This window comes from Drosophila yakuba, chromosome 2L, assembly GCF_016746365.2.
Source record: "Drosophila yakuba strain Tai18E2 chromosome 2L, Prin_Dyak_Tai18E2_2.1, whole genome shotgun sequence".
Classification (NCBI taxonomy): domain Eukaryota; kingdom Metazoa; phylum Arthropoda; class Insecta; order Diptera; family Drosophilidae; genus Drosophila; species Drosophila yakuba.
The window spans coordinates 16141982-16155091 of record NC_052527.2 but is presented as its reverse complement, the minus strand read 5'-3'; the positions used below and the strand labels follow the sequence as shown (position 1 = coordinate 16155091).

At 45.6% G+C, this 13110-nt stretch overlaps 6 protein-coding genes across 6 annotated transcripts; 3 read left to right on the top strand and 3 right to left on the bottom strand.

The window, feature by feature from the left end:
- The first annotated feature begins 2426 nt into the window (after positions 1–2426).
- LOC6528422 (dihydroceramide fatty acyl 2-hydroxylase FAH2) lies at positions 2427–7404 on the top strand. Its single transcript, XM_002089432.3, has 4 exons — positions 2427–2549; positions 3786–4147; positions 6473–6700; positions 6763–7404. The coding sequence occupies exons 2-4, from the start codon at positions 3797–3799 to the stop codon at positions 7249–7251; spliced, it is 1068 nt and encodes a 355-aa protein (XP_002089468.1). The 5' UTR covers positions 2427–2549; positions 3786–3796; the 3' UTR covers positions 7252–7404.
- Positions 4149–6115, bottom strand: LOC6528423. Its single transcript, XM_002089433.4, has 5 exons — positions 5940–6115; positions 5391–5865; positions 5028–5335; positions 4594–4752; positions 4149–4533 (listed from the first exon to the last, which is right to left on the bottom strand). Exons 1-5 carry the CDS (start codon positions 5995–5997, stop codon positions 4361–4363), a joined length of 1173 nt encoding a protein of 390 aa, XP_002089469.1. The 5' UTR covers positions 5998–6115; the 3' UTR covers positions 4149–4360.
- A 408-nt stretch (positions 7405–7812) lies between the features above and the next one.
- On the top strand, positions 7813–8785 carry LOC6528421 (NF-kappa-B inhibitor-interacting Ras-like protein). Its single transcript, XM_002089431.3, has 2 exons — positions 7813–8004; positions 8065–8785. The coding sequence occupies exons 1-2, from the start codon at positions 7891–7893 to the stop codon at positions 8551–8553; spliced, it is 603 nt and encodes a 200-aa protein (XP_002089467.1). The 5' UTR covers positions 7813–7890; the 3' UTR covers positions 8554–8785.
- Positions 8786–8810: 25 nt separating this feature from the next.
- Positions 8811–9681, top strand: LOC6528420 (phospholipase A2 large subunit). Its single transcript, XM_002089430.4, has 2 exons — positions 8811–9187; positions 9244–9681. The coding sequence occupies exons 1-2, from the start codon at positions 8940–8942 to the stop codon at positions 9515–9517; spliced, it is 522 nt and encodes a 173-aa protein (XP_002089466.1). The 5' UTR covers positions 8811–8939; the 3' UTR covers positions 9518–9681.
- LOC6528419 (phospholipase A2) lies at positions 9618–10470 on the bottom strand. The gene is made up of 2 exons (XM_002089429.4): positions 10132–10470; positions 9618–10065 (listed from the first exon to the last, which is right to left on the bottom strand). Exons 1-2 carry the CDS (start codon positions 10431–10433, stop codon positions 9807–9809), a joined length of 561 nt encoding a protein of 186 aa, XP_002089465.1. The 5' UTR covers positions 10434–10470; the 3' UTR covers positions 9618–9806.
- A 128-nt stretch (positions 10471–10598) lies between these two features.
- Positions 10599–12776, bottom strand: LOC6528418 (nucleolar protein 9). The gene is made up of 2 exons (XM_002089428.4): positions 12517–12776; positions 10599–12459 (listed from the first exon to the last, which is right to left on the bottom strand). Exons 1-2 carry the CDS (start codon positions 12704–12706, stop codon positions 10661–10663), a joined length of 1989 nt encoding a protein of 662 aa, XP_002089464.1. The 5' UTR covers positions 12707–12776; the 3' UTR covers positions 10599–10660.
- Between the last annotated feature and the right edge of the window lie 334 nt (positions 12777–13110).

Below are 13110 nucleotides of genomic sequence, written 5' to 3'. Positions count from 1 at the left end.
TTTGACAGACGAAACCGTTTGATCCGATTATTTATGATAAATAATAATTGCAAAATATTCTACGAGTAAAGAATACCACCCGGTAAGAGGGGCAACGTTATCTTATGAGAAGTAAACGATCTTTGAAGAAATAGGTACTAACAGATACTGGTATCTAAAGCACTCGAGAAGTGTTTGTTCTAGTTTCTCGTTAATATTGTTAATCGATTCCGCAAAAGAATAACGAGTGTGTACCCGCTTTTAATGGAAGAAACAGGTACAAATATCCATAGTACAACCTTGAATAGTACAAACTTAAAAGAAATCTCTGTACCACATCCGTGTTTCATGTGTGTATAACAGTTATAACAAATATCCAACAGAATAATTAAAACCGCTGAACAGTATGCTACGAAAATATGTTTTTTCTCAGATTATGTCTACAATTGTTAAATACATTGTGATAAGATTCTTTTGAGAATGGTGTGAGCCCACAATAAAGATTTTATTTACCCCTCTGCAGCAATATCGAACTGAAATTTTCTTATCTTAGATATTAAGCGTGTGTCGTACCAAATTTTTTTATTTGGCAATTTGGTCCACGATTACACTTAGAATCTGCATGATTAATCCAACTTACTAATTTATATTTATGGACAGGCGGAAAGATTACTCGCAATGTACAACTAAATTCCAGTAGATTTTTGTTGTGATACTAGTAGTAGTAGTTCAGGACCAAGACGGCCGCAGACTGGACTCCTAAGGCTTATTTCTATTGAAAGCGGTAGATGTTTTACCCTCGATTGTTTATCCTACTATTATAGTATGCTGTCACAAGTGATTAATCTGCTTATGGGTGTCACATTAGAGAGTAATTAGTTCCTGCTCAAAGCAGGCTTATCGAAGTGACCCAGCACTTAAGCCAATCAATATGATTCCCATTCGACTTGGGTGATATAGTAGCTGTGAAGGCGATTGATGCACATGTGTATAATTAAGTTTATTCCCCGATATGTGTAGTCCCTTGCGATAGACAATAACTAGGGCTTGGCTTGGCCCTTAAACGTCAAGTTGTTGGCACAGACTGACGACTCTGAAGCCTATTCCCCTAAACAAAGTGACCACAACTCACCAGAGAATAAACAATATATCATTAGTATACTTTAACCCACCGAATAACAGATACAAACTATATCTGGGTTATCCCGCGGTTTCCTAACCTAAAGGGATGCCTTACAAATTCACCTTTGTTGTTTGTACTGAGCTATTGTGGCTTATCTAAACCTGATAGCTAGGCCCCACTGTTACTTATTCAATCGACTTGATTCCCAAACAAGAGAGAACGCTATAGTCGAGTTTCCCGACTAACTGATATCCGTTACTCACCTAGTGGAAGTGCGAGGGAGAAACGGACGGACACACGGACATGATCAGGTCGACTCGCCTATTGATTCTGAACAAAAATCTATATACTTTTTATGGTCGGAAACGCTTCCTTCGGCCTGTTACATACTCTTCAACGAATCTAGTATACCCTATTACTCTACGAGTAACGGGTATAAAAGACGATTGAGTTTTACCACATTATCAAGCACTTCTCTGGGATCTTGATTTTCTTATTAACCCGAAAAATACCTGATTTGTTGTTTCGATATCTGACAAATGATATATTTTAAATTAATATTTGACATATGTTTTGTTACATTGAATAATACAATAAAACTACTATGTCGGCAACATAATTGAGAAAGTGTTATTGAGGTTATTATAACACTTTCAATCTCAAACTACCTATAAGCTTGGCTGGGAAACCATTTTAAAATAGGGCATTCTTTTATGAATTTAATTATGTATTAGCAAAAAAATGGAGTGTTCATAACTAGTAAAGCTATTTGGGTATATGTAAGAATTAACAAGAGGGAACGCCGAATAGCTACTCATCCGAAGAGGTGCCTCCATATCCTAGTAAGCACCGAGGAAGTCCACCGAGGACGACGATTATGCGTGATTCATTTTTAATTTCCGAAATCAGAGCTCCGATCCGCGGTGACTCATCTGGGAACAACTTCCAGCGCTAGCATAGGAATCCTGATAAGGGCTCCACCGCCGATCGTTAATCGCAATCGAGAGCTACGTCAGGATTGTTTAGCAAAATTAGAACACGCCGCGATAGCGGTCTTTATGGTGCCTTGCAAATTGGGCGATAAGAATTCGGATCGGTACAAGCGTTACCGGCAGTCCTCCCGCTCCGTGGAGCACTGTATCTGGAACTACAGCTAAAAATCGTCCAGGTTTATCTTATCATCGGCGCTGCGTGGTCCGCTTAGTCTGTGGCAGTGTCAGGAGCACCAATGGCTAGTGGTTAGAGCTAGAGGTAGTTACCGGCACCAGCTAGAGCCCACAAGATAGCACTGAGCAGCGCCGTCGGCGTCGCCGCCACGGATGTGTTGGGTGGGTGGGCCATAGTTCAGTCGTGAGTTGCGTTGTGTTGCGTGCGGTCAGAGGCTCCGCCGACAATTGGGAACCAGGTCTAGACCCAAGTGTTTTGTTTTGCAAGCAGTGCGAATACGGTAAATAAATAATCCCGTGGTACAAAAGACTGAAATTATGCAAATTGTTCTGAGAGTTAGCCCATGAGTTAGCCGAACTATCTTCGATACTGTGTCATCATCTGCGATAAGATACCTTCGGACCGACCCTGCGATCCACAGGTTTTCACTGCTAGCACTGCTAACCCGGATAGATAAAGCTTTGCTTGCCACTATCACTGCCCCAACAAATGCCATTAACCACGTGTAAACACGAGAGCTGGGCTTCGTTTGATGGCTCCGCCAATGGACAGACCATAGGTGTTACAGCTCTGCGGACAGACTTGAGGACGGGCAGACAGTGCCCAGCCTATCCGTCTATGTGTCAGATAGATACCATTAATCAATGTGACGCAGCCCCCGCCCGGGGTTGAGTCAGAGCACCTGCTCCACCCTCAATCCTATCGCAGAACTCCGATTGGGAACTTACCACTTGCCACTTTGACAAACGAGCCGTCTACTCCCACTAGTCCAAAACAAATCCCCGCGCTTACAGGCTTTCCTATCAGCATTGATAAGGAAAACTACTGACGGAGCAACATCGTCCGTGGAATGGCGACGCTCAGTGCGGCGCGTAGGCAAAAGGCAAAGTACCCGGGCCGTGAAGAATGGAAATGTTTGTGCGGATCCCATATTGGCACGCATCATCGGAAAGAAACATCTGGCGCACTTTGGGAATGCCAAGTTCACTTGAACCGCTGACAGCTAATGGGTGAAATGCCTTCAGTGCATTTCCAACATTTTTCTACAGGCTGCAATTACGACCTGCAATTGATTTGCCCTAATCGCTGTAATTACATCTATTACCGAACCAATTAAACAAATGATCTACAGGCGTGGCGCTTATAAAAACATTCCCACACCCATCTGAAATCACATAATTTCAATGCCAGGATAGAAGGACTCAATCCAAGAACCCTTAGTTTAGAAGCGAATTAAAAGTGCAAACCATAGGTGCAGATACTTTAGGAAATGCTTTATGCATTAGAACATTTAGCTTCGCCAATGAGGAATGATCCATTTGATCTGAATACAAAATAGACGCCTCCCTAAGAGAATTAATAAAATGCATTATATATTTAATTGACCGTGTCTGATACAATATGACATCGTGCTGCTGCTGAGCACGCAAAGTAATTAATTTAAAAGATAATCAGTGGCTGTAATATGCTCGTAAAGGAACAACCAAGTCTTATCCGATTGTTTTTCGCATTGCAGTTGCCAAATTGATGCCCATCGAGATGGATATGTCAAAGGAAGCGGACTCGACGGACAAGTTCGTAGTGAAGTATCGCCAGCAGTATTACGATTTGTCCAAGTTTATGCACAAGCATCCGGGAGGCATAAACACGCTTAAAGGTCTCAACAGCACGGACATGACTGCTCGCTTTTTGAAGGCGCCGCCGCATTCGGATGCGGCTATGTACTTGATGAGGGAGTACAAAATCGATCCAGTGGACTCTCAGAAACCAAAGTCGAGCAAAAAAGAAACCTTGCATCATGATGATGAAGGGACCATGCGACAACGGCCGAGGGAAACCGAGGACACGAACAACAACCAGATTGACGAGAGTATGGAGGTAAGTTGGATGAGCGCTTTTTAATCTGTAACTCTACTTGCTGGTTGATCGGATCGCTCGTTAGGTTGGTCTGAATGTTACCGGGGTAGGTCTGCGATCCAAATCTCAGCTAGAAAATATATAATAAACGTAAGGCATAGTTAAAAGGAACACGCGTGTTTTGGAAATCCAAGTTTTCAGGAGCTTCAAGCTTTTTGGGAGCTACTCGAGTTTTCACAAGTGGCGCGACTTGTTGGCCAGCACAAAGACCTTTGCTTTGGAGTATATGCGTATGTCCTCCTCCACGGTGGTTAGCTCCTTGTCGATTTCCGCCTTTCTGTTGCGCACCCTCAACGTCTGCGCGGTCATGGGCATGTGGTTCAGTTCATTGACAAGCTGTTCATAGCCTGTTAAATATCGTGGGATCGTTAGCATGGGTCGAACTTATAATAGTTACATCAACTCACGTTTCTTAGCATTAGTGAGGTGCGTCAGTCGGTCCTGATCGCTGAGCAATACATGGCCACGGGGACAGTCGGGATCCAGCGATTCCGCAAGCTGCTTGGCCACTGCCTTTTCGCGCTTCTGCTTTTCCAGGTAACGCGGCAAGCGCACCTCATCTCGGGCTGTAAAAAAGTACAAATTTGTAGTTAGCTTAAATCAAATAGCTGTTATTTTATGATTCGTACAAAAAAATTATATCAATTTTAATGTGTACTTCAAAAGCAGGAATAACATTTTTGTCACTTCCGTCACCGATAATATAGTATTGTCATATATTATGGTGTTTTTATTTGATTGTTCGATATTTTAGGGCCATCAGGAGGAAAAAAAGACTTTTTTTCCAAAACTGCCACAATTACTTAGCTTTAGCTATAAGGGATACCTAGGATATACTTACATCCTAGTTTATGTTCACGACGCTTTGACTTAGAGGTGATGGTGGTGACATTGGAGGCCGTTGTGAAGCGACTACGGGCACTAAGTGGTGCCTCGTCGTCCGAAGCTCCGTAGTTTGTGGCCTCGGCCTCGGTCATGGGCATTGCCTCCATTTCCGACATATGGAAGCGACTCTGCTTCGAAGAGCTTGAACGCGCTGAAAGCGGCAGCTGTTCCAAATCTTCCTCGTTTTCATATTGCATTGGTTTGTAGTTTTCTCCGTACTTTGTACCGGAATCCTCCATTATAGATCTGGCATCAAAGTTGCACCTGTGGATAAGAGAAACCTTTATGGAAACCTTCGAGCATGGTGCAAAAATCTTACTTTTTAAGAGCATTTGTTAGATAGATCTCGTCAGTAATGTCCTCAGTTTGAATGGCTATGCTGGTGGAGCTTCGATTCGTGCCACATGATTGACAGCGATCTACGGCTGGATCCGAAGAAGACTCTAAGAGATTATCGGATTCAAAATCTTCGGACGGGTCATGGTCATATAAGATAGGATTGCGCTCCTCCAGGCCATCGAAGCGTTCGCCATCCGCAGGAACGGCCACGGCGAGTTGATGCTGTGAGCGAGAGGTGCTGCGGGCGTTCTGCAACGAGTTCTGTTTTTCGGGTTTTCCTCTAGCTGCTGGTTTCTCCATCTTCGACTCCCCCATCTCGGAGGAAGTGCGTCGCAGCGTGGGCATCCATTTCGGGCGAACTGGCTCCTTAGCAGCCAACTTCTGGCTGGTGGACTTCTCCAGCGAGCGCAAGCTCACCTTGTTTTCCTTCAGGAAGTTTCGGGACTGTGTGACGCCTGTGGGAACGGAGACCAAAACAAATTACCAACTGGTTGCCATGGCCAATCGGCTGTTTGGAAAAAAATCTTACGCGGCACCGAAAAGATGCCCTTTAGTGTAGGAATCGGGCGAACTGAAGTATTCGACATGTTCCACCTAATCCCGGACTATAACTAGGCGTCTGGAACTCCAGATATGTGATCTCGACTACGGCGAGTGGAAACTGCGTCGTTATGTGTAAAGTAAAGGGACAGGTTCAAATGACAATTTTGAACCAGCTGCTTGTGATTGTACCTGCTCATCGATGCTCGATAACAGTATATATCGGTTCGGTGCTGCCTTGCGGCTGGCCACACCATGTTGAATTAACGGTTTATGGGATATCCTAGTTCTTAAAAAAAATATTGAGAAAAATAACTTGACAAAATGAAATGTTTACTATTATATAATATTATAGGTATAATAATCCTTGAACTCTGTAGGTTAATAATTTTAAATAAGTATTTTTCTAAGGAAATAATGATTAACAACAATATTTAACTCTTTTCATAATTTATTTAAGTGTATAACCTGTATAACTGTATTTATTTATTGAATAACAAATTATGAACTTATCTGTTCCAGCACCTGGTGGACTGGTCAAAGGCAATGCTTCCGCAGATCGCTAATATAACGGAGTGCTACGATGACTGGGTGCACAAGCCGGTGGACAGGCCACTGCGTCTCTTTGGACCTTGGTACTTGGAGATGTGCACAAAGACCCCCTGGTGGCTGGTGCCCCTGTTTTGGATTCCGGTGATCATTAAATGCGTCTTGAAGGAGTTTAATAGCGCCTGGCAGGATAGGAGCCAGGTGAGCAGTCCCTTGTAATTCTCATTCTTGGGATAGGAACTACAAATACCTCGTTATTGCAGCTGGCTGTGTTCTCCAGTTACTTTTTGTTTGGCGTGCTCCTCTGGTCTTTCTTGGAGTACACACTCCACCGCTGGGTGTTCCACGTGAAGCTGAGCACCAAGAGCGGAAGTTGGCTTTGCACTTTCCACTTCATGATCCATGGGTTGCACCACAAGGTGCCCTTCGATCCGATGCGACTGGTGTTCCCACCTCTTCCCGGTGCATTGCTCGCTGCTATCATCTACACCCCGCTTAGCTTCGTCCTGTCCCATCCGCGAGTGGTCTTGTCCGGAGCTCTGGCCGGCTATCTGTGCTACGACATGATCCACTACTACCTGCACTACGGAAACCCGTCGTTGGGCGCCTTTGTGCACATGAAGCGATATCACCACCATCACCACTTTTCGCATCAAACCCTCGGATACGGTATCAGCAGTCCTTTGTGGGATGTCGTCTTCAAAACGAGAATCCACCTCCGCAAGTTGAGATACCAACTGCGCTGGTCCTAGCTGCAATAAATGGATATTACAGTGCTAACATAGAACAAATTAAATACAGTTTCAGTCTGTAGGCTGAATATTGTGTATTAGGCTTAAGAATAATTTGTAAGACTTTTACCAACTTCTATTAAAGAGGAATAAACGTCCAAATATACCAAAGAACAAATGGAAAATCTCTTTAAAAACATAAAACCATCAAGCTTTAGCAATTCATTTAGGAAAAAACAGCAAAAGATTAATTGGCAACAGCATGAACAAAACAATCTTAACGAGGTAATAATATTTAACTCACAATTTTAAAATGTAGGAAATATAATTTTGTGTCACAAAAATTCGCAAAAGAGCTTTTGAACGAACCTCCATACGAGGTCTTTTTCTTAGATAAAGTTTTAAATACTATAGTAGAATCTTATCTTCCTAAATTGCTTAAATTTGTTGTATTTTGAAAATAAATTAAATAAACAAACAAGCAGAAAGACAGATTGCCAATATAACTGAAGCGTATACTTAAATTAGAGAAATTTAAATTCTCCGAGTTTTTGTATCCCACATAAATATAGAATTTCTTATTGGTGGTGTTTGGTCACACTACCAAGAACTCAGCGAAAGTTTTGTTTATTTTTTAACCCAATTTCTACTGCAGGAATAATGCTAAATGCCAAGATCGGCAAGGTTGGCAAAGTACTGGTGTGCGGGATGAAGGGCGTGGGCAAGACGGCGCTGATAGAGCAGCTGGTCTACGGCCACGTCAATCCAGAGACGGTGAGAAAGCCTTTGGCCGTGTTTAAACTGAAACAGCTGATTGCCTGGATTTTATTGCAGGAATTGCATCCAACCATTGAGGATATCTACGTGGCCAGCGTAGACACTGGCAGGGGCGGAGCACGAGAGACCCTGCGCATCTACGACACGGCGGGATTGCAGGGGGAGCAGCAGCTGCCACGCCACTACCTCCAGTTCCCAGACGCATTCGTTTTGGTCTACGATCCCATGGACCCGCGCAGCCTGGATATGCTGGCCGACATAAAGGCTGACATTGAGAAGCACAAGGAGAAGAAGGAGATTCCTGTAGTGGTGCTGGCCAACGTGAGGGCACGGGCAGCCCCAAATCCCGTCGAGAAGGTCATGGACCGCGCCAATATCTGGTGCCAGCGGGAGCGCATTAAGCACTACACTGTGAATGCCATGGAGCGGCCATCTCTCTACGAGCCCTTCACCTCGCTGTGCGCCCGGCTGCATCCGATGCAGACGAAGAGCACGTTCCCTCAGCTGCGCCAGGTCATGCAGAACCGGCAAAAGAGCGAGGCCTAGGAGCGCTGATCGGTTTTAGGGGAGAGATATAATTTAAGTTTTATTCAGGAGTGTTCCTAAATCTCAGAGACTTAAGAGATTTTCGGAACCTCCCTAATCGTATCGTAATGATCAAATTAGAGTGTACTTGCCTTGTATTAACTGTTGTGCTTAAATGTGGCCTAAGCCACGGCCAACTTGTACTTATGTCTGTTTGTGAGTGTCCAAATGCATCTACTATTTATTACACATACATGACTTCTCTTATTTCGCGAGAATTAAGCGTAATCAGTATTCAATGCTCAATCACAGCTCAAATGACGCGTAGTGATTAAATAACCATGCCGAATTTCTGCTCTCCGGAATCCCCTTGAATCAGTCGTCTGGTAGCCCCTTTCTTGTGCGCAATGATTTCGCGTGCCGCCTTTCTTACTGCTCTTCTCATGCTGATCTGTGCCGGACATGTGGCATTGGAGTTGAGCATAACAGTTCCGGGCACAAAGTGGTGCGGACCCGGGAACATAGCAGGCAACTACGATGACTTGGGCACTGAGCGAGAGGTGGACATGTGCTGCCGGGCGCACGACAACTGTGGGGAAAAGATTCCGCCGCTGGAGGAAGCCTTCGGACTGAAAAACGACGGAATTTTTCCCATGTAAGAGTGGATTTCATACATCCAGATGTGGATCAATAATCGTGCGATCTCCGCAGTTTCTCGTGTTCCTGCGAGGCTGCCTTCCGAAGCTGTCTCACCGCTCTGCGAAACGGCCACTCCCTGGCTCTTGGCAAAATCTACTTCAACACCAAGGATGTGTGCTTCGGCTACGGACATCCCATCATTGACTGTCAGGAGAGGCAGGCCGACTTGTTCGAGACTCGATGTGTCAGCTACCGAGTGGACGAGGGTCAGCCGCAGTGCTGGCAGTTCTACGATTTGGCCTTCTACACACGCGTGAGCGGCAGCGCGGAGGACTCCCGAGATTGAACTTCGACGTCCAGCGATAAGCCCCCAATTGTTTACAAAACAGATTGTACTGGGAGCGAAACCTAAAGTGATTAGGATTTTGACGGTAGGTTTTGTGTAATCAGTTTGTAATTCTATTAGCCTGGATTTTTATTAAAATCTATTTAAATTTTTATTGAACCTCAGATAATTGCAAGGGTTTTAATAATCATTTCGAATGGGTGTGTTGTTAGGTGTGTTAGTAATATTTAATGCGATGTGTATTAGGTAATATAATCTTATTTCTCGTTCACAAATCGCTCATCCCACGTCAGCCCGCCGACGCTGGGATGGTGAAAAACGGCATGTCGTAAAACTGCCAAACCTTGGGCCTCGACTTGTCCACCTGGTAGCGGATGCAGCGCTTGCGGAAGGTGCCCTCCTGGTACTGCTTGCATCCGGTGGTGGGGTATCCGTTGGCGAAACACCTGCTCCTGCTGCCATAGTAGATACGACCAAGGGTATTGGAGGTGATGCTGTTCACTGCCTGCAGGCAGTTGATGAACTGCTGCTCGCAGGTGCACTTGAGGCTAAATCGAAGAGCGGCGGTCAGTGTGCATAAAATCGATAAGGGCTGTGGCGGAGCCACTTCTTACATGGGAAACCAGTCTGTGTTGGTGGGCAGTCCGTGGAGTGTAGCATGAGACTCGATAATGTCGTCACAATGGTCGTGGGCACGACAGCATTCGTCCGTCTCTCGTTCTCGGCCCAGATCCTCGAAGTTCGCGGCCGTGTTGCCCGGTCCGCACCACTTGGTTCCGGGCACCGTAATACCCGTGTGGGGAACTGGTGGCAGCGCCTGGTTGTAGATGTCCTCGTCCTCGAAGATAGCTTCGTCTCCAAAGGCCCAAGCCATGGCCAGTAGGCCACAAACGAACGCTCCGCGCAGCAGCCACATGTCTCAGCTTCGGCAGTCGCACCACAACTAAGTTTTATTTCGTTGGCTTGAGGTGTGTTTTCTCGGACTGATAAGGCGGCAAACAACAAAATGGACAAGCAAAGTAACTGCAAAATGATGTAAATGTATTATTATAATCCCTTACACTATGTAAAAATGAATTTGTTTTTCAAATATTCAAATCTAAGAATAGTTTAGATAGTTTATTAGTTTTAACAATCTATACACTAGCTAAGTATATCTTTAAAAGTTTCTGCGGCTGTCTTGGCCGTTTTCCGCTTCGTATCTTTTGGCTGCTCCCCGTCCAGATGCTTGGACAGACTTTCCTGCCACTGAGTAGGTGAAAGCTTGTACGTGTCTAGGCGGTATTTTGTGTAGATGATCCGACCGTGGGGTGATCCTTTCAGCATATTGGCCTTGGAAAACAGTTCCTTGGCCATGCGCAGCTTCTGGGCATCTTGGGCGGCCTTAAAGCACTGTTCGAAGACGCGGGAACCATGTCGAGTGATTGCCAAGTCCACGTAGAAGCCATCCAACTGGCGGATCAGACGCTCCCGGGATTTCTCGCCGATAAACTTGCTCTGCATGAAGGCGTCCACGATGTGTGAGCCATTGGGTGTGTTGAAGACTTGAGCCAGTTGTGTGGCGGGCAAGTCGAGGATGCAGTTGACCAAAAAAATTGGCTTGTTAAACTGCAGCAGATGTTGTGTAATAAGTGAACCGTGTAGGTGAACAAAGCCCGACTCGTCGCTGGCCACCACCTCAAAGGGCTTTAACTTTATTAAACATGTAAAGAAAAGCTTGGATCTTTCCTTGTCGCCGCTGACTTGAAGGGCACTCTGCAATGTGGCTATCATTTGAGACTGCTTGGTGGCCAGGCGCAAGCAGGCGGCACTTAGAGCGGACACGACACCGGTATAGCCCATTTTGAGCAGCTCTTCCAAATGCGGCTGGAGTTCGGTGAAGACGGACTCGAAATCAGGGACTTCTTTGATGTGCTGTAGGAGACGTTGAACTGAAAAGTTCGTTCCTGGTTGCCGAGCTAGGTAACCTATTCGGTTGCAAAAGAGCATCGCATATAGCTGGATTAACAATTTGGCTCCCGCAACGCTCATAATCGTTTCGAGCAGAATGACAGAGCTTTGATGGTGAAAGACTTTGGGTAGTGTGGGCTCTTCCTGCTTATTCTCAGTCTCAGCCTCAGCTTCTTTCGCCACCTTATTCTCTTTTTCATCACTTTCGTCCTTGACTTCGATTTTGGTTTCTAATTCGTTCTTCTCCTCGTCCTCTTCGTTCGACTTCAGCAGACCGATAGTCAAGATTTTCTTAGCAAAGTGCTTGAGCATACTTTTGTCCACCACACTGAGAGCCAAACAGATGACGCCCAGCAGACTTGATGAATGATCCTGGTAGGGGAAGTCTCCGAACTGGGGCCACATCTCCAGGCGCTGGGGAAACTCCTTCATCACCTCCTGCCACTCGTCCGGCACCGAGTACATCTTCCTGTGCTTGGCTATCTCAGTTCCACCTTTCTCAAAGGCGATTTTGGGAACGTGCATGCCCACCAGGCACAGAATGGCTGTGCGCATGATGTGGCTGGCGCAAGCGTCCCAAACGAAGTCTTCCAGATTGTTTAACATGAACTTTGATACACGAAGAACAAACTGGCGGCACTTCTCGCGGTGATCCTCAGTGAAGTCCGCCTGCAGGTTGTACTCCTCCTCCTCTTGGGCGGCATCCGGTTTAGCCCGTTTGTTGGAACTAGCTGCACCGCTGGAGTCCTGGATGGCTGATTTTCCCACTCCGCGCAGAAAGGCGATCTCAAGCATTTTCTGCAGGACGTGTGAGGCAAACCGATCTGAGCACATGGGCCTAAGGTTGTCGCCAAACTTGCTAAAAAAGCGCTCCAACTGAACGTCGTCCACGAATCCCACCAACGACTCCAGGGCCTTTGACACGATCTGATTGGAGGCTAGATGGATCTCCTGGTTGTGGGTCTGCTCAAACACATTGTTGGCCATGATGACTGGGGGAAAATTGGGTTGGTTAAGGCGATGCTCAGGAGATGTGCGACACTACTCACCTCGCTCCTCCACGTCCTCGAATCCCACTTTCATGGCATCCAGAATGTTGATGAAATAATTGAACTGCTCGTCGCCGATGTGCGTGCCCCTTCCGAATATCCCCTGCTTGGCGAACCCCTTGGCGTTTCGCATGAAGCGGTTGCCCTTCTTCTTGGGTCGCTTCCGCCTTGAGTCGCTCTCGGACTGCATTGCTCTTTATTTAATAATTAAAATTAACTTCTATTTCCAACGTGCGCCAGAACACGCTGTGAAATTAAAATACCAAGCCGACCAAAATATACTATTTTTGGATCATAGTCAGGTCGCACTGGGTCCCAGACTAATCGATAAGTCTTGGCGATGAATCGATGATTTTAGAAAGTAGCGGTCGAATTTGAATTCGCCTTAAGGGAACTGAAGTTCAGTTACTAGGCCACGTGTATTTATACCCGTTACTCGTAGAGTAAAAGGGTATGCTAGATTCGTTGAAAAGTATGCAACAGGCATAGGCGTTTCCGACCATAGTATATGTATATATTTTTGATCAGGATCAACGCCTACAAACCGCCTAAAACTGCTACGCCCACACTTTTGAAAAATGTTTTGATATAGCG